At 45.0% G+C, this 20,358-nt stretch overlaps 1 protein-coding gene across 4 annotated transcripts in view; it reads left to right on the top strand.

The window, feature by feature from the left end:
• Positions 1–4,512: 4,512 nt before the first annotated feature.
• Positions 4,513–20,358, top strand: part of LOC130282781 (oocyte zinc finger protein XlCOF6-like) — a 36,066-nt gene continuing 20,220 nt past the window's right edge. For 2 of the 4 annotated variants that reach the window (XM_056531503.1, XM_056531502.1), the window contains exons 1-4: positions 4,513–5,489; positions 8,809–8,923; positions 10,232–10,393; positions 12,543–12,663. In XM_056531503.1, coding sequence (XP_056387478.1) covers positions 5,425–5,489; positions 8,809–8,923; positions 10,232–10,393; positions 12,543–12,663 — 463 coding nt within the window. In that variant the 5' untranslated portion in view covers positions 4,513–5,424. Of the gene's footprint in view, positions 5,490–6,017; positions 6,397–6,678; positions 6,713–8,808; positions 8,924–10,231; positions 10,394–12,542; positions 12,664–20,358 lie in introns of those variants that run through there. The other 2 variants (XM_056531504.1, XM_056531505.1) reach the window with 2 other exon arrangements.

The following is a 20,358-nucleotide window of genomic DNA, read 5'->3' as shown; positions in this document are numbered from 1 at the left end:
AGTAATGACTGCACTAAATCCTCTGTCAAACAGAGTGGGGGTTCCAGTATTGTTTGGGGTGTGATATAATGGCACACTTTGGGTCCAAAAGTTAGGGTCTATTCACACGGCAGAATTTCTGCTTGCGGAATTCCGCCTCAAATTAAAGCCCATATACTTCTATAGGATTCCGCACTCCCATTCACACTTCTGAATTTCCACTTGCGGAATTCCAACAGCAGAAATTCAGAAGTGTGAATGGGAGTGCAGAATCCCATTAAAGTCTATTGGCTTTAAACCCTTAAGGACGCCTCCTGTTTTTACCTTAGTGACCAAGCCCACGCCCCCTCCCATAGACTTGCATTGAGGGGTGGGGCGTGATGTCACAAGGAGGCAGAACCATGATGTCACGATACTACGGCCCCTGTATCATGAGTAATCAGACACAGAGCGATCTTCGCTCTGTGAGGCTGATGACTGGGTGCTGCAGGAGAGATTGCAGGGGTCCCCAGCGGCGGGACTTCTGCGATCAGACATCTTATCCCCTATCCTTTGGATTGGGGACAAGATGTCTAGGGCCGGAGTACCCCTTTAACCTCTTCAGGACATAAGGCGTATGGATACGCCCTGCATTCCGAGTCCTTAAGGACCGAGGGCGTATCCATTCGCCCGTGGGAAATCCGGTCCCCACCGCTAGCCGGTTGGGGACCGGAGCCCGATGCCTGATGAAATCATTCAGCAGGCACCCTGGCACATCGCCCAGGGGGGTCCTGAGACCCCCCCATGTCGGCGATCGGAGAAAATCGCATGTCAATTCAGACATGCGATTTTCTCCAATTTCGGGCTGATCGGGTCTCTGGTGACCCGATCACCCGGAAAATAGGGCTGATCGGAGTTGTCAGCAAAACCACCCCGATCAGCCTAAAGGATAGGAGTGAGGTCGCAAAGCTGCGATCTACTCCTATCCCCTGGCATTAGTCAGAACGGAGTTCTGACCAATGGCAGCGCAGGACAGGGGGTTGACATGGCAACCCCCCGTTCTGCCCGCCCCTGGATGTCGAGGGGCTCTGGAAAGAAGATGGAGGCCGTACCTGCAGGAGAAGATGCCTGGGGACCTGGGCTCTTCGCTGGAGCCTGCAGGATCCTGATCAGGTAGGGAATCGACAGTGGGGGGGGGGGGGAATTGAAAGTGAAAGTAAATCGATCTTTACTGTGGCAACCACTAGGGGGGCCAAACTGCAACTCCCAGCATGCCAAAGGCTGTCTGGGCATGCTGGGAGTTGTAGTTTTGCAACATCTGGAGGGTCACAGTTTGGAGACCACTGTTACAGTGGTGCCCAAACAGTAGCCCTCCAGATGTTGCCAAACTACAACTCTCAGCATGCCTCGACTGCCCAGGCATGCTGAGAGTTGTAGTTCTGTAACATCTGTCCCTTCAGATTTAGCAATTTTCATGACATTTTTGAAAATTGCTGTTCTACTTTGAAGCCCTCTAATTTTTTCAAAAAGTTAAAATATGTCCATTTTATGATGCAAACATAAAGTGGACATATTGTGTTTGTGAAGAAAAATAAAATTTATTGGGAATATCCATTTTCCTTACAATTAGAGAGCTTCAAAGTTAGAAAAATGCAAAATTTTCAAAATTTTCATGAAATTTTGGGATTTTTCACCAAAAAAGGATGCAATTAACGCCGAAAATTTACCACCAAAATAAAGTAGAATATGTCACGAAAAAAACTCTCAGAATCAGAATATTCGGTGAAAGCGTTTTCGCGTTATTAATTTGTAAAGTGACGTGGTCATAATTGCGAAAAAGGGCTCAGTCCTTAAGGTGAAAAAGGGCTGCGTCCTTAAGGGGTTAATATGTTTTTTTAAACTTTTATTAAACTTATTTTTTTTACACTTTATTAGTCCCTTAGGGGACTTTTAGGAGGAATCATTAGATTCCTCATACAGATCAATGGAGTTCCATAGAATTCCATTGATCTGTGTGCTCTGTGCTCATTTGGTTCAGCCTGATCCAGCCAGGCTCAATCAAATCAAGAGCAGGAAGAAAGGCGAGGTAAGCCCTCCGGCTACCTCCACAGTGGATCGTAACCCCCCACACACAAACCTTGTGTACGTTCGCGGGTGTGGCTGGAGGGAGTCGATAGCCGATAACTTATACCGGAATATCAGTATAAGTTATCGACTATTTCAGCGCTGCCCCACCCGCTTCTCTCCCCTTGCCGATCCATAGTCCAACCACTGCCGCTGCCCCATTGCCTCCCCCATCCCCGGTTTTAAAATGACCTGTTCCCGGGGTCTGCGCTACTTCTGGCTCCAGTGGCATCCTGAACTGTCACTGTGTGTACTGACGGTGACGTCACGATGAGGACCTCACTCGTCATTGCGCAGCGCACAGCGTAACACAGGACGCAGCAGGAGCCAGAAGTAGCGCGGACCCCGGGAACAGGTAATTATAAAACCGGGGATGGGGGAGGCAATGGGGCAGCAGCGGCAGCGGTCTCTGGCCGGGGCGGTGGGCGGGGCATTACCGGATTATCGGCAAGGTAATTGCCAATATCGATAACGACCAAAATCATGAAAATCGGCCGATAATATCAGCCAAACCGATAATCGGTCGATCCCTATCATCGACCCCACTGGACCACTGGGGAGTGTTTTAAATGGGCATTGTTAGATACAAAAAAATGTATATGTTGTAAAGCATGGAGAACCAATAGGTTTTGCAATTGCTTTCATTAGAAAATTTTCAATATTTCATACCGAAAAAGCCAGTCAAACAACTGCCCCCCCCCCCCCCCCGCCTGCTTGGACACAACTAGTCCTGCTGTGTCCATGCATCATCACCTATGTCATGGACACACTTCCTTGACAGCTGTGAGCACAGGGCTCACACCTGGGGGAAAAATCCTCCCACTGTCAGCTTGTGTCCCGCTACTGTCAGTGAGGACAAGCTGGGAGTTGTAGTTTTGCTAATGCTAGGGGAGATGTGAGCAGACAGCATACTGAGGGAGGGGGCAGAGACCTGCACAGTGAGACCACGCCTCCTCCCTTTGAGAGGATGTCAGACTAGTGAGCTAAGTTAAAAGTGTAATAAAAAAAATAAAGGTGCTAGACACATAAATGTGCATGGTCAGGATTAGTGATAAAAAAAAAAAAAAAAAGATTTTATGTTGGATCTGACGGGTACACTTTAAGGTCCCTTTAGATGCCGCTGTGACAGCTTTGACAGCAGCAATCTGAAGGGTGATCGCCGCATGTCGGCTATTAACCCCGGCCCTCAGCTACTGGAATCAGCTGGGGGCCGGCTATGGTGTGATTTAGCATGGATAATAAGCCGTGCCTCCAGCTGTTGCAAAACTTCAATTTTTGTAGAATGATCTACCTCCCACTCAGCGGTCTCTCCACCCGTTAAAGCAGACAGGCTCCTGACTAGTGATGTAATGTCTTGGGCTGCACTGCAACCTGGGAAAACCTGAAGCATTTTGTATGCTGTTAAAATAAACGTTGAGGCAAAAATCACAGAATTGCAAGACCACCATTAAACAGAGAGTTTGTATGTGTAAGGTCATTTTCCTCCCTCCCACACATCAGCCACCCCACCCATTAACTTGTTAAGGAACCAGGGCGTACCTGTACACCCTGAGTCCGCTCCCGTTCTATAACGCGGGGCCACGGTTGTTAGAGGTCAGGACCCGTGGCTAAAAGCGCGCTATTAACCCTTTAGACACGGCGTTCAAAGTTGAACACCGCTTCTAAAGTGAAAGTAAAACAATGCCGGTTAGCTCAGGGGGCTGTTCGGGATGACTGATGTCATTACAAAGTAGAATTGGTGGCGCAAAAAAATAAGTAATCAAATGGATTTTTAGGTGCAAAATTGAAAGAGTTATGATTTTTTAAAGGTAAGGAGGAAGTTTTAAAGGTAAGTGCTCTGATCGCGCTGGGCCCCCCCGCGATCTCCTGTAAGGGGCCGTGGCAATGTACAGGAAAGGGGGCGTTCCATCCCGGCATCATGTGGCAGCCAGCACGCCCCTCCAAATATCTCTATGGGATTCATGGAAGGGCGTGCCGGCTGACGCGTCATGCGGGGACGGAACGCCCCCTTTCCTGTACATTGCCACGGCCCTGTACAGGAGATCGCAGGGGATAAAGTTCAGAGCACTACAGATCTCCTTTAATACACAAATGAGTTGCATTCCATTCAAAAGACCAGTGTTTTCTAATCAGGGTGCCTCCAGCTGTTGCAAAAATACATTTAGTTGTAGAATGATATCTTTCCCACCCAGCGGTCGCTCCACCCATTGAAGCAGGACAGACTCTCTTTGCACACCTGACTAGTGATGTCATGTCTCGGCCACACTGCAACCTGGAAAAACCTGAGACTTGAGTAATTTTGAATTCTGTAAAAAATAAATATTGGGGTGAAAATCACAGAAGAATTGCGAGACCACAGTCACACACAGGTACAGACACTATATTATGAACTACACTAACTTTACAGCCCCTGTAGCATTATCAAATAAAAAAAAAAAAAAAAACAACTGAATACTCCTTTAAAGAAATGGCCCAATGAGGGACGTTTAGTGTGAAACAAGTCACTCCTGTATGTGAATGCACCTGCTGTACTCCTACACTAAATGGAGTTAATAAAGCTACACATCATGTTTTAAGCTTCTCCCTTGAAACTACGTCATGCCTGTATCCGAACTTTTAATGGATTTCATAAAGCTAAACATTTTATGTTCCCTACAGAATGCTGGACACCTTTTTCTCTTCTGTGATGATGGTGAATCAGACTATATAAATAAGTAGATCGCAGTTATCACTGAGCAGTGCTTTGCCTATGCATAGCAATGAACAGTAATAGCAATCCAAAGACTGCAATAAATAGTCCCTTATGGGATTTAAAAAGTGTAAAATAAATAGTAGAAAAAAAATTCAAAAAATGTGATTTAGCCCCTCCCCCTTAAAAACTGGGGATGCTTGTGTGGTGTCCCAAACTCCTGTACCCTTGCTCCCTGCATCTGTTCCCATTGTACAGTTATTATTATGCTATGTAATGTATATCAAATGTTGTAGCTTTAAGATCAGTTGTCATGTGGTTAAACATGTCATGTGATTATAACCCAGTGAGGTGTCAGTGACCATGTGACCTCACCTGAGTCTCCCCTATATAAGCCCTGAGAGGAGTCTCTTCAGTCTCTTGGAGATCTGCTCTCTTTGGAGACTATAAGGGGGAGATTCATCAAAACCTGCCCAGAGGAAATGTCGCCCATAGCAACCAATCAGCTTCCTTCTTTCATTTTTAACAAGGCCTCTGTAAAATGAAAGAAGTGATCTGATTAGTTGCTATGGGCAACTGAGCCACTTTTCCTTTGGCCAGGTTTTGATGAATCTCCCCCTAAGTCTTTGCTGAACCACAGTGCAGTCAAGTCCATGGTGTGTGTCTGGAGTCCAGAGGGGGCCAAAATTCTACTACCCCCAGGTGTCAGTCAGAGCTGGTAAGCTATAAATGGGGTATAGTCAGACAAAGTCAACCTGTCTTCAGTCTGCATCAAAATTGTCCCAGTCCACTGCAAGTCCCAACAAGCACTAAGGTCTGTGAAGTCACTGGTCACCTCAGTGCGCCTGGCAAAGCTGTATATACTTTTCCACCTAATTCAGTAAAGCTACCGTTGTTCCGTAATCTGGCATCAGGGTCATTATTGCCCCTGTGCCTAGCACAGGATCCAGCGGTATACCTTTGGGTGGTATTGAGGATAAATCACGCCCTGGCGTCACGAACACAAGCGGTTAATGCCATCTGCCCCTAGGGTAATTCCATCCACCCTGCTAGAGATGAGCGAACTTACAGTAAATTCGATTTGTCACGAACTTCTCGGCACGGCAGTTGATGACTTATCCTGCATAAATTAGTTCAGCTTTCCGGTGCTCCGGTGGGCTGGAAAAGGTGGATACAGTCCTAGGAAAGAGTCTCCTAGGACTGTATCCACCTTTTCCAATGCATCTAAATGGGATTGTTACTGCAGCAAGTCCACGGATTTCTGTGAGCCCCATTCAGGCGGATAACTGGGAATGTAACAATATGCTGCATGTGAACACATCCCAAAGCATAACATTCCCAGCTGTACGGAAACGTATATGAAACACCTTCTCCATAGTTATAAGCCAGCCTCCTCTAATACATGTGACTGATCACATGTCATGACTTCATCATCATCAAAGGTCCTTTACCTGCTGTATTACTCCTCCCACACGTGATCAGTCACATGGTTATGACATCATCATCAAAGGTCCTTTAGCTCCTCCAGCAGAACAGCCTGTAAGCCTGACTCCTCCCACACATGACTGGTCACATGATCCTGACATCATTAAAGGTCCTTTAACTCACTGGACTCAATCATAGTGGTAAGGGTGACTTATATTGTTATTATTTGATAAAGTCACTTAGTATAGTAATACGTGTGTAACTATCGTATACATTAGTAGTGTTTTTTTTGTGTTTTTTTGTGTTTCTCTAAATATATCATACAATACATGTACACACACACACTCACCTGTTTCCTATCTACTATATATATATATATATATATATATATATATGTGTGTGTGTGTGTGTATGTATATATGTGTGTATGTATATAGTGCAGTGTTTCCCAACCAGGGTGCATCCAGCTGTTGCAAAACTACAACTCCCAGCATGTCCGGATCTGTATCCTATCTAGTATGTATGTATATATATATATATATATATATATATATATATATATAGTATAAGTGCAGTGTTTCCCAACCAGAGTGTCTCCAGCTGTTGCAAAACTAAACTCCCAGCATGCCCGGACAGCCTTAGGCTGTCTGGGCATGCTGGGAGTTGTAGTTTTGCTACAGCTAGAGGCACCGTTGGGAAACACTGCTATAGTGTGTATACATAGATCAGGGTTATAAATTAGGTTAGTGTTTATATAAACAAGTATTTGTTTTCTATACAGCGTACCATGTATGTCTATTCTATGTGTGTTTCTATATATCTATAAATATGTTATATAGGCCTCTTTATCTTATCCAGGCGAGACAAAAAAAATATGCACTGTTTAGTTTATGTGGCAATAGGACATATTTATCATCCAGCTAGTAAAACCGTATAGGGATTATCCAGAATTACAAAAACAGAGCTGCTTTCTTCCTAAAACTGCGTCCTCGGGTTGTGTGTGGTATTGAATCCAAGTTTCATTGAGGTAATTGGAGCAGAGTTGTATTAAAGGGGTTATCCAGGAAATAACTTTTATATATATATATATATATATATATATATATATATATATATATATATATATATAAACTGGCTCCAGAAAGTTAAACAGATTTGTAAATTACTTCTATTAAAAAATCTTGATCCTTCCAATAATTATCAGCTGCTGAAGTTGAGTTGTTCTTTTCTGTCTGGCAACAGTGCTCTCTGCTGACATCTCTGCTTGTCTCGGGAACTGCACAGAGTAGAAGAGGTTTGCTATGGGGATTTTTTTTCTATTCTGGACAGTTCCCGAGACACGTGTCATCAGAGAGCACTTAGACAGAAAAGAAGAACTCAACTTCAGCAGCTCATAAGTACTGAAATGATTAAGATATTTTAATAGAAGTAAATTACAAATCTGTTTAACTTTCTGGAGCCAGTTGATATATATATATATATATATATATATATATATCTATAAGTTTTTCCTGGATAACCCCTTTAACACATACAGCCTAAGAACAGGTGTGGCGCTTAAGAAGGCGGCCATGACATTTTAATCAAATCACCAATTTTCTTTGGCCTTTTGCCCCTAGAGTAGAGATGAGCGAACTTACAGTAAATTCGATTCGTCACGAACTTCTCGGCTCGGCAGTTGATGACTTTTCCTGCATAAATTAGTTCAGCTTTCAGGTGCTCCCATGGGCTGGAAAAGGTGGATACAGTCCTAGGAGACTCTTTCCTAGTACTGTATCCCCCTTTTCCAGCCCACCGGAAAGCTGAAATAATTTATGCAGGAAAAGTCAGCAACCGCCGAGAAGTTCGTGATGAATCGAATTTACTGTAAGTTCGCTCATCTCTACCCTAGAGCTCAAAAGACCCAAGTGGCGAGTATGCCGCATCTTCTTCAGTATTTTCTTGCGTCATACCTACATTATTGTACTTTTAGTGGTTGCAGTACAAGGATTTGCAGCATTGCCCCATTAACTTGAATAGGACAATGTTGCAGTTTCCTGCTCCGTTACTACAAATAATTTGGCAAAGCCAGGTGAAGTGCAAGTAAACAGTGTAAAGGCTGTGACGCTCTGAGTGCAGCAGCCCCTTTTAAAAAGTCGATTAGTGGGGGTGCTGGTAGTCAGACCCCCACTGATCTAATATAAATGGTTCATCTGGAGGATAGACCAAATCTCTCCCACAGGTCTGCTGGCCTCCTCTATTGTAAGGATTTTGCTGCATATGAAGAATGTGTAAACTGCTCTCACATCACTAGGAGCCAGAAACTAATAATTTAAAGGGTTAATGGGCAGGTAAATGTTTACTTTTCCCTAGAGATAGCACCTCTCTTGTCCTATGTTGTTTCTGATATTGTCAGACAAGTAGTTGCCTGTCTCAATACGGTGAATCCCATTTTGTTTCCACAAAGTATGGCTCTGTTTGGCTTCTGTTTGACAGAGATGTTGAGGCATATGAGTAGCAGTATTAAAAATGATTTTATAATTTTTAGTACAAATATTTTTTGTAGAACTTCCAACCCGGTGATAAGATCAACTATGCATTTTCTGACTACTTCTCACTCTATTTTTCTTAAGCAAAAACATTCTTCTCCTCTTGATTGGCCTATTGAGAATGGACAAGGACAGTAAACATATGGCTGAGAGAATATTAAACCTCACCCTAAAGATCATCTACCTGCTGACCGGAGAGGTGAGGGATTCTGGATCACATGTACAGTTGTCCCTCAAGTTACAATATTAATTGGTTCTGGGACGACCATTGTATGTTGAAACCATTGTATGTTTAGTCCATAACTCTATGGAAACCTGGTAATTGGTTCTAAATAGAGATGAGCGAATCTACAGTAAATTCCATTCGTCACGAACTTCTCGGCTCGGCAGTTGATGACTTATCCTGCATAAATTAGTTCAGCTTTCAGGTGCTCCGGTGGGCTGGAAAAGGTGGATACAGTCCTAGGAGACACTTTCCCAGGACTGTATCCACCTTTTCCAGCCCACCGGAGCACCTGAAAGCTGAACTAATTTACGCAGTTTAAGTCATCAACTGCCGAGCCGAGAAGTCAGTGACGAATCGAATTTACTGTAAGTTCGCTCATCTCTAGTTCTAAAGGCACCAAAATGTCATCCAAAAATAGGAAAAAGTGAGGATTAAAGAAAAATAAGTAGATAACTAATACAGATAAAGCAAATCTTTACATATAAAATTAAGAAAGATCTGCTGGGAGCTGTAAATCACTGTCTATGTCAGTGTTTCCCAAGCAGGGAGCCTCCAGCTGTTGCAAAACTACAACTCCCAGCATGCCCGGACAGCCGTTGGCTGTCCGGGCAAGCTGGGAGTTGTAGTTTTGCAACAGCTGGGGCCACCCTGCTTGGGAAACACTGGTGTATGTAGAGGACAGGAGCTTCTTCGGGGTACACACAAGGTCCTAAAAAAAAGTAATGGAGTTGCCCTCACCTGGTGTCCAAAGGAGCAGATAACCCTGGTACAGGTAAAGTGTACAGAACATGTAATACCTCCCTGTACTGTAGGAGGCGCTACCAGACACCAGTCAGTGCATGCACTTCAGTAATACAGGGGTTTTACCAGTGAATGTCCATTCTGATTGGTTGGTTCTTCCAGCCATTGACACGTTTCACAGATCTGGACTGTCTGGTTTCAACTTACGATGGTCCAGAAAAGACCATTGTATGTTGAAACTATTGCATGTTGAGGCCATTGTAAGTTGAGGGATCACTGTATGTCTTTATAAATCTTGCAGGAGATTAAAATGAAGGGAAATGTATAAAATGAAGTCAATGGGGAGATTTATCAAGACTTGTTTAGTGGAAAAATGGTGCAGTTGCCCATAGCAACCAATCAGATCTCTTCTTTTATTTGTACAAGGGCCTCTGAAAAGTGAAAGAATTGATCTGATTGGTTGCTATGGGCAACTGCACCACTTTTCCTCTACACAGGTTTTAATAAATCTCCTCCAATGTGTCTCTCCATGCTCTCCAGGATTACATAGTCATGAAGAAGATAAGTGATGAAGATAAAGCATATGGCGATGACCAGGTTTCTTTCACGTTGTCTCCTCCTCACTCACGGATTCATGAGAAAAACAATTTTCATGAGATCCTGGAATTCACCAACAAGATCACAGAGCTGCTGACTGGAGAGGTGAGTGCTGCTAGGAATGCTGGGACTATATAGAGTTACACCAAGGGAGGTGTCTATATACACTGCTCAAAAAAATAAAGGGAACACTTAAACAACACAATGTAACTCCAAGTCAATTACACTTCTGTGAAATCACACTGTCCACTCAGGAAGCAACACTGATTGACAATCAATTTCACATGCTGATGTGCAAATGGAACAGACAACAGGTGGAAATTATAGGCAATTAGCAAGACACCCTCAATAAAGGAGTGGTTCTGCAGGTGGTGACCAAAGACCATTTATCAGTTCCTATGCTTCCTGGCTGATGTTTTGGTCACTTTTGAATGCTGGCGGTGCTTTCACTCTAGTAGTAGCATGAGACAGAGTCTATAACCTACACAAGTGACTCAGGTAGTGCAGCTCATCCAGGATGGCACAATGCGAGCTGTGGCAAGAAGGTTTGCTGTGTTTGTCAGCATAGTGTCCAGAGCATGGAGGTGCTACCAGGAGACAGGTCAGTACATCAGGAGATGTGGAGGAGGTTGTAGGAGGGCAACAACCCAGCAGCAGGACCGCTACCTCCGCCGTTGTGCAAGGAGAAGCAGAAGAGCACTGCCAGAGCCCTGCAAAATGACCTCCAGCATGCCACAAATGTGCATGTGTCCACTCAAATGGTCAGAAACAGACTCCATGAGGGTGGTATGAGGGCCCGACGTCCACAGGTGGGGGTTGTGCTTACAGCCCAACTCCATGCAGGATGTTTGGCATTTGTCAGCGAACATCAAGATTGGCAAATTCGCCACTGGTGCCCTGTGCTCTTCACAAATGAAGGCAGGTTCACACTGAGCACATGTGACAGATGTGACAGAGTCTGGAGACGCCATGGAGAACGTTCTGCTGCCTGCAACTACCTCCAGCATGACCGGTTTGGCGGTGGGTCAGTAATTGTGTGGGGTGGCATTTCTTTGGGGGCCGCACAGCCCTCCATGTGCTTGCCAGATTTAGCCTGACTGCCATTAGGTACCAAGATGAGATCCTCAGACCCCTTGTGAGACCATATGCTGGTGCGGTTGGCCCTGGGTTCCTCCTAATGCAAGACAATGCTAGACCTCATGTGGCTGGAGAGTGTCAGCAGTTCCTGCAAGAGGAATGCATTGATGCTATGGACTGGCCTGCCCGTTCCTCAGACCTTAATCCAATTGAACACATCTGGGACATCATGTCTCGCTCCATCCACCAACTTCACATTGCACCACAGACTGTCCAGAAGTTGGCGGATGCTTTAGTCCATGTCTGGGAGGACATCCTTCAGGAGACCATCCGCCACCTCATCAGGAGCATGCCCAGGCGTTGTAGGGAGGTCATACGGGCACGTGGAGGCCACACACACTACTGAGCCTCATTTTGACTTGTTTAAGGACATTACATCAAAGTTGGATCAGCCTGTAGTGTGGTTTTCCACTTTGATTTTGAGTGTGACTCCATATCCAGACCTCCATGGGTTGATAAATTTGATTTCCATTGATAATTTTTGTGTGATTTTGTTGTCAGCACATTCAACTATGTAAAGACGAAAGTATTTCATACGATTAGTTCATTCATTCAGATCTAGGATGTGTTCTCTTTTTTTGAGCAGTGTATTTAGTCTTGTGCATGGAGGCAGTTAAGTGACCTAAAGGGGTTTTCCCCTTTTGAGAATCCCTACTTGTGAGAACTCTCCCTTAACAATAAGCAGAAGACAAGGGGGAATATTCAAAGACTTTTGTAATCCGTAGTGTTTTATTAGCACCAATAACAGTGTTATAAGCGCCAGATTTTCAGAAGTAGGGCATGGCTTTTGAAAAATTGTGACACGTTTGTCCAGCGCCAACAATGACAACAACAAAAAAAAGGAACATCATTTAATACCAGGTTTACTTGCGACACTTTTGTGCGCCAGAAAGTTGTGCTAAGCCTTTGAAAATAGGGTGATAATAGCACACAAAGCCTAGCCTTTTTCTTCTTCAATTTATTGTAAATGCACGGCCTAATAAAATAGTCAAATAGTTGAAAATACACACTAAAACCTTGGCTGTCATCGTGACAGGGTGAGTGCTAATGGAACTACAAAATCCAGTATAGTTCACAAATTGCATGGTTATACTGAGTTTGTCTCTTTGTGTGTCAGGTTCCTGTAAGATATGAGGATGTCACAGTTTTTTTCTCCAAGGAGGAGTGGGAGTATGTAGAAGGACACCATGATCATTATAAAGACATAATAATGGCAAACCACCAGACTACATCACAAAGTAAGATGAGGCTTTCCTTGTCCTTAAACACTGTTTGTTTTGTTACACTGTAATCATAGTTACATAGGTTGTAAAAAAAAAAAAAAAAAAAAATTTGAAAAGTCAGTCAAGTGTAATTTTTTTAATTTTTTTTTACCATATACAACTTAATTTGCTAGGCTATGATAACTATATACCTGAGTGCCCTTTGTTATTTGTCACCTATCTTTTTTTTTTTTTTTTTTTTTTTTTTTTTTTAATAATGACATTGTATTTGTTATTACGACCTCTTGAAAAGGGCATTCTATACTAATACTATACTAAGGCTATGTGCACTTTGAGTCTCAAAAAAATGATTTTTTACAAAAAAAATGGCTTGTTGCTATTTTTTTGGGTTGTTTTCATCTGGAAATACATGCCAAAATATGGATGTGTTTTGGCATGTAAACTGTCATTACAGTTAGGGACATAAAACTAAACAGTGTGGGTGCTAAGTGTGATTCATTTTTTTTAAAAATAGAATTAAGGTAAAGAAAAATAGCAGTTTTAAGTCTCAAAAAAGTCCCAAATATGGAAACATAGCCATACTAGGTACATAAATAAACATTTCTCTATTGGCTCCATTGGGGGGCACAGACCTTGGGTGTATGCTTTTGTTGCTAGGAGACTTGACACTAAGGAAACCAAAAGAGTCGGCTCCTCCCAGCAGGATATACCTTCCTACATGAGGTAATCAGTTTAAGCTTAGTGTCTGCAGGAGATGGACACTGGTCCGGGGTTCTCCCCAGACCTGGTCTAACTTTTTTTTTATTTTTCTAGATTAGGGACGTTTAGTTTTTTATTCCCTTTTATTTTCCTTTTTTCATGTGGGGACTCAGGAACATAGCGTTCACTGTTTCCCCATTTGCGATTGAGGGGGCACAGACATCGTGGATGTACTGTCAACCCCCTCTCGCCAACGGTCAGTGCCTGGGGTTGTACCTCATGGGTCCGGGTCCCCCACTTTTCCCTGCTCGTCTCGCTTTTTACAGCCCGGCATGATGCAGGTGACTAAAAGCTGGCTGAAGACTTCATGACTGAAGACTTCATTAGGTAAGTTCTTCTGACTAAGGTAAGTATTCCCCCCCCCCCTCCTTTTCTTACAGGTTTTGGGAACTTGCAACCTCTGGTTTTGTCCCACTCCTCTTTATTATCTCTTCTACCTCTTTTATGTGTGGACTTCTGAGGTGGCTCTGCTCATCCCCCTCTCTTACTATCTAGGCAGGGGCTCCCTATTACTTTATTGGGGAACTGGGGGGGTGTTGGTCAGTGGTGTAGGACTGTCAGCACCTCTCTGGACACCAGTGTTTTAACATTGGCAGTTCTGTCCTTTCTTCAGCAGCCGCGGCTGCTGTCTCACTCTGCCTATTTCCTGTGCTCCGGCCGCATCGTGTGCCGATGCGTTCAGGGCACAGTTTACTTTCAGTTTCTTGGCAGTAAGCTGCCGGCAGCGCTTTCACCCGCTCCCTTCCCCCTGCACTTGCATATGTGACTGGGATTGAGAGCGGCCGCCATTTCCACGCCGACATCGTCTCTCTCTCTCTCTCTTTCTCTCTCTTTCTCTTTCTCTCTTTCTTTCTCTCTTTCTCTCTCCCTCTCTCTCTCTCTCTCTCTCTCTCTCTTTCTTTCTCTTTCTTTCTCTCTTTCTCTCTCTCTCTCTCTCTCTCTCTCTCTCTTTCTCTCTTTCTCTCTTTCTCTCTTTCTCTCTTTCTCTCTTTCTCTCTTTCTCTCTCTCTTTCTCTCTTTCTCTCTCTTTCTCTCTTTCTCTCTTTCTCTCTTTCTCTCTTTCTCTCTTTCTTCTCTCTTTCTCTTCTCTCTCTCTTTCTTCTCTCTTTCTCTTTCTTTCTTCTCTCTTTCTCTTTCTTTCTTCTCTCTTTCTCTTTCTTTCTTCTCTCTCTTTCTTTCTTCTCTCTTTCTCTTTCTTCTCTCTCTTTCACGGACGCTGGTGAGACTCTGGGTCTGCTGAACCCACCTGTTCCGCCAGCACCACTGCACCTCCTGACCCCCCCTGGTATTCCTACTCAGGATGCTCCCCCCAGACCCAGTGGGCTCTGCTGCCCCTCCAATATGGGTGTCTTCCCTCTCTCTGACTTGGCGCAGGTCTCCCATTCTGTGGTTCTTTGATGACTGCCTTGAAAAGGTCCTCCTTACACCGTTCCTCAAGAGAGGCTCGCTTGAGGACTTCCGGTTCCGGCGCGGGCATGTGAGGAGCTAGGAGACGGAGCTCCCTCACGCTACACCCCATACCCGCACTGTACCGGCTCTGGACCCCGCTATTTCTGCACCAGACCCTCTGTCCGGACTTCCGTGGCCTCCAAAGACGAGAAGTGGGGTGACCCGGCCTCCGGATCAGCGGACGCTACAGGTGCAGCTGACGCGGCCTCCCGCTGCCCCCACCAGCTGCCATCTTCCCTCTGAACAGCGGAACAGCGCAGCAGGTCACCACACCGCAGAGAGAACACCGGCTCGCAGGGGAATTCTAGTTCAATAGTGCCTCCCCATACCGGCCCCGGCCCCGAACCGTCCATCGGATCCTCTGCAGCTGAGGGAGACCACGCTAGCACGAGCAGCAGCTCTTCCCGCCCGCCTCCATCTTTCATCTCTCCTCCTTGCAGCGGAGCGGTGAGACTGCTTATTACTGTATGCAACACAGACGGAAACGCGCCGCACGGACTACCAGCTACAGGGGAACCCCGGCACACGGCAACTGTGACATAAAGGTGAGCGGGGCCCAGCATATCCTCTATGTCCCCACCATACCTCTGTGAAGGGGCTATTGACGGCATATACAGCTTTGTGACCCTAAATTTCTGAACTGCACCATAGTGCTTACCGGGGACCTGCTTGAAGCTGCCTGCAAGGGGGGACATTTCAAGGCCTGTCCGCACTCTTTCTACGTACCAGTCCACCTGTTTGCTTAATGGCTACTGGGGGGATGATGCAGTGTGCCTCTGATAGTTAAGAGTCTTGGACAACTCAGTGCCTGTTTTCCATATACCACCTGATACTCTACTGATACCTTCTGAGACCGCTCTGTTCTCAGCTGTTTACTAGCTATCTAATCACTGTCAGATTGCCGGCCTCAGATGTACCAGCAATTCTATGGACCGCTTTAACAAAGGGACTTTATGTCATTTCACCTCCGGGCCACTGACACTTACTGACCCAGCACCCGTGTTGCCTACTCCCCCAAACATGGACACTGACCATCGTTCTGCATCAATGGGGATGGAGGTGGCAGATAGCCAAATTCTGTTCACGCAGCCTACAGCCTCGCAACCTATCGCTACCCCATCTACACCTCCCCCCCCCACCTCTGCGAAACTATACTGAATTGCCCGGGCGATCTTCAGTCCTTGGAAGCAGCCTTAGTACACTTAATCGCTCCTACTATCCAACAAACTGGAATCCGCACTGAGGATCACGCTGACGCAGTTGCAAAGCACAGTGAAAGATCAGGATAATCGACTGGTAGAGGCAGAAACACACATAGTAGCCCTGGAAGGAGAAAATAGTGGACTGGCTACTAGGTTAAAGCAAGCTAAAACTGACTTTTATGCTATGTTAGCGAGAAGCTAGATGATTTGGAAAACAGATCACGCCGCAATAATCTCCACTTAGTGGGGGTCAGTGAATCCCTCCTTCAGTCAGATCTTCAGGAATTTTGCGAGAATGACCTCCCTAAAGCCCTAGGCCTGCAACATAAATGTAGAGTTGAGCGGGCACATCGTCTAGGTCAATTACAACCTAACCATTCATGGTCTCTGGATGAGACCACCTCTCGCTGGACTACAATGATAAAATTGAAATCCTCAGGGCTTTCCGTAAACGGTCCTCACCATTAACTTTTCGCAACAGAAAAATATTGATCTTTGAGGACTTTTCTGCGGAAGTAACAAAACATGGCAAGGCTTTCAGCAAAATACGCACCACACCGTATATGGCGAAGAGACGTTTTGCTTTACAGTATCCGGCCACCCTAAAGGTTTTTCTGCATGATGGCTCCTTCAAAACTTATCAAACTCCAGAGGCAGCGGAAGCAGCTCTCCAGGATTTGTTAACCCCCACTGCTCACACTTCACGTTCAACCCCTCCTCGTCGATCCTCACCTCCAGCAGAAAGGGGAGAACCAACTTCCAGATCCTTTCGCCGACGAGATGACCGCGCCCGCTCGCCAGGCGATACTAGAAAGTGGAGAAAATCGCCGGGAAGACGCAGCAGAAGCCGCAGTAGCCGCTCCTCTTGACCAGATTGAGTACTTTTTTATTTTCTTCAATGAGTTAGATGGCTAGGGGCACTGCTGCCGGAACTGGTTATTTTCATTATTTCTAAATATTATCTTTTCAGTATGACGTTTTATCATTGAGTCTTCACCATGTCACTACTTTGGGGGTAATGTTTATTATTTTGTTGCTTTAGACAGGCACATGCACCTCAACTAACAGTGGATTTATATTGGGTTACAACGCAGGTTTTAGCCTCTTTGCTATTAGGGAGCCCTCACTTATTTCTGTAGTTCAGAGGGGTGTGGGGTGGGGGCCCTAGTCTCCTTATGTGCCTGAAAAAAGAGAAGTCCTACACCCACTTGATGGCGGCCTATTCTCCATCACGGGCGCTTACTCCTTCTGGGTTCTTACGTTTTTTGTTGTTATTCTTCGTTCTTTTGTTTTGATGTTTCACTTTGTTTTGCTCATTCTTGCTCCCCATTGTGGTGTCTCTCCCTATGTGGCTCTCTTGCATTGTAATGGAACCTCTGCGGGGCACTCTGATGTCCCCGAGCTTTTTCATTTTGTCCTCTCGTCTGTCTGGTATTCTCACATATGTTCCTTGTACTCCCGTCTTCCTCTCCCCCGAGTTGAGTGATCACTTACCATTACAGTTGTGCTCTCTCTCCCCCTGCCCCAGTAGCAGTCGGGGTCTGTAGTCGCTATGTGTAGAATAATATCCTGAAACGTGAAGGGCTTGAGATCACCACAAAAACGCATGTCCATCCTGAGGTACTTAAAACGGTTATGCCCGGATGTTGTATTGTTACAAGAGACTCACCTCACGGAAGATGACTTTTCTAGAATGCAGAAGCTATGGGTTGGCCAGGTGATGGGTTCACCAGCAGTGGAGGGCAGGTCAGGAGTGCTGATGCTCGTACATAAATCTTTTCCTCACCGGTTGCTCTCTCATGAACATGACTCGGAGGGGCGCATGTCTCATGTCACGTTAGAGCAAGCAGGTCAGGTATGATATTTTTTATGTATACGCGCCAAATGATGATAACGTTTATTTCTTTAACCTTCTAGCTGACACTGTTAGTCGCACAGCGGGCCCACTTACATTGCTGGATGGGGATCTGAACACAGTGGCGAACCCACATTTGGATAGGTCAGGGGCGTTGACTCCGCCAGTGATCATCCGACAAAGAGACAAGGTTCTCCCCCCATTTCTCAACCAAACGGGTTTGTGGGACGCCTGGCGGCATCTCCACCCTGACATTCGTGAGTATACCCACTTCTCACATGTTCACAACACCTGGTCGCACATAGACTATTTTCTGATTAGCCCTTCTTTGTGTACCAGCCTACTTGAGACAAATATTCAGGACATGGTCCTATCGGACCATTCTCCTGTAGTCTTGGAGCTGCAGCCATCCTGCCCCAGGGGTTCGGATTACTTATGGCGCTTTCCTATTTGACCAAAGATGATTAATTTCTGGACCTCCTGGGGGGGTGGTGGGTGGAGTTCGAGACTTATAATGCTGCCCACAGGGATGATCCGGCCCTTTATTGGGAAATCGCTACGGTGGATTTGAGAGGCAAAATTATGGCATACTGCTCCTCCCTGAAACATAAAACCCGGGAAGGACACGATGTGGACACGATCATAAAACCCGGGAAGGACCCTGTCTGCTGCGTATTCACGCTTTATTGACTCGCCCACTCCGCCAAATAAGATCAAGTGGCAGGAGGCACGTTCCACATATGAACTATGCACAAAAAATGGGATGGAGTACTAGATTAATAAAATATTATGACTTTATTAACAATTCATTGCATTATAAAAACAAGAACAAACATCATGAAAGGGAAAAGCCAACTTGTGGTGAAAGAGGGCATCACTCCAGAAGGTCCACAATGTAAACTACAGTATTAGACACATTACATATATTGCACTACTGCTCATTCTATTGCACAATCCCATAGAGGATATACCTCAACTACTATAAAGTGCTTAGAGACAGTATACATACCAATAAAAAAAATAGATGTACAAATGAGAGAGGGACCGCTGGAGAGACGCCACCCCAATGTACGTTTCGGGTTGTCCTTCGTCCTGGGTGTGGCATCTCTCCAGCGGTCCTTCTAGCATTTGTATGTCTATTTTGTTTATTGGTATGTATACTGTCTCTAAGCACTTTATAGTTGTTGAGGTATATCCTCTATGGGATTGTGCAATAGAATGAACAGGTGTGATTATACGGTATGTAATGTGTCTAATACTGTAGTTTACATTGTGGACCTTCTGGAGTGACGCCCTCTTTCCACCACAAGTTGGCTTTTCCCTTTCAGGATGTTCGTTCTTGTTTTTATAATGCAATGAATTGTTAATAGTCATAATATTTTATTAATCTAGTACTCCATCCCATTTTTTGTGCATATTCTCAGTATAAGGAGTGTATAGTGGGCCATATGTAATAATTATATATAGGAATCATAGATCCCTAATTATAATATATACTGTACTGTGCCATAATTTTGGTTACACATATGAACTATGGCTAGATAGGCGAGAATGCATTTATAGATTGCATTTTGAAGTAGACTTATTTAAACACGGTAATAAAACGGGACGTTCTGGCACTGAGAGATTCACAGGGTCAAATCCATCACGACCCACACAAGATTGATACTATACTGAGCTCCTATTACACTACATTATATGCTGCGCCACCAGCTTCGGATGGGGAAGGTGAACGCTTTTTGAATAATCTGGCTTTACCGTCCCTGTCAGAAGACCAACGGCAGGAGCTTAATGCTGAAATAACGGTAGATGAGGTGTGCCACGTTATCAAATCCCTGTCAAATGGCAAGGCCCCGGGTCCTGATGGGTACCCAGGGGAATTCTATAAACTCCTAAAAGATAAAATTGCCCCCCCCCCCTTGACCGCCTATTTCAACGAGGTATTGCGCACGGGATGTTTATCCCAAGCTGCCAAACTAGCATACATAAAGGTGCTACCTAAACCGGGCAAAGACCCACTAGACCCAGGTTCTTATCGTCCCATCTCACTCATCAATCAGGATGTCAAGCTACTCTCAAAGATATTGGCAGACAGACTAGCTCGCTTTCTGCCTGGCCTGGTAAGTGATCACCAGGTTGGTTTTGTACAATCTAGATCAGCAGTTACTAACATACGAAAGGTATTGGCGGTAATGGATGAAGTTCGGCACCAGTCCCGGCCAGCTACCCACCCTTCATTGTTTACTCTTGACGCCGAAAAGGCTTTTGACAATGTTCGTTGGGACTGGTTCTGAAAAAGTTTGGGATTACGGGAGCCTTCAGTTTCATTCTATCTGGCCTTTATAATGATCTTAACAGCCAAAGTTTACACCCCGGGTTTCCTTTCCACCTCTATATCACTATTGAGAGGTACCAGACAGGGATGCCCATTTGTCCCCGTTATTG

This window comes from Hyla sarda, chromosome 7 (assembly GCF_029499605.1).
Source record: "Hyla sarda isolate aHylSar1 chromosome 7, aHylSar1.hap1, whole genome shotgun sequence".
NCBI lineage: Eukaryota > Metazoa > Chordata > Amphibia > Anura > Hylidae > Hyla > Hyla sarda.
Note: the sequence above shows the minus strand (reverse complement) of the source record. Positions and strands in the feature narration are given on the sequence as shown.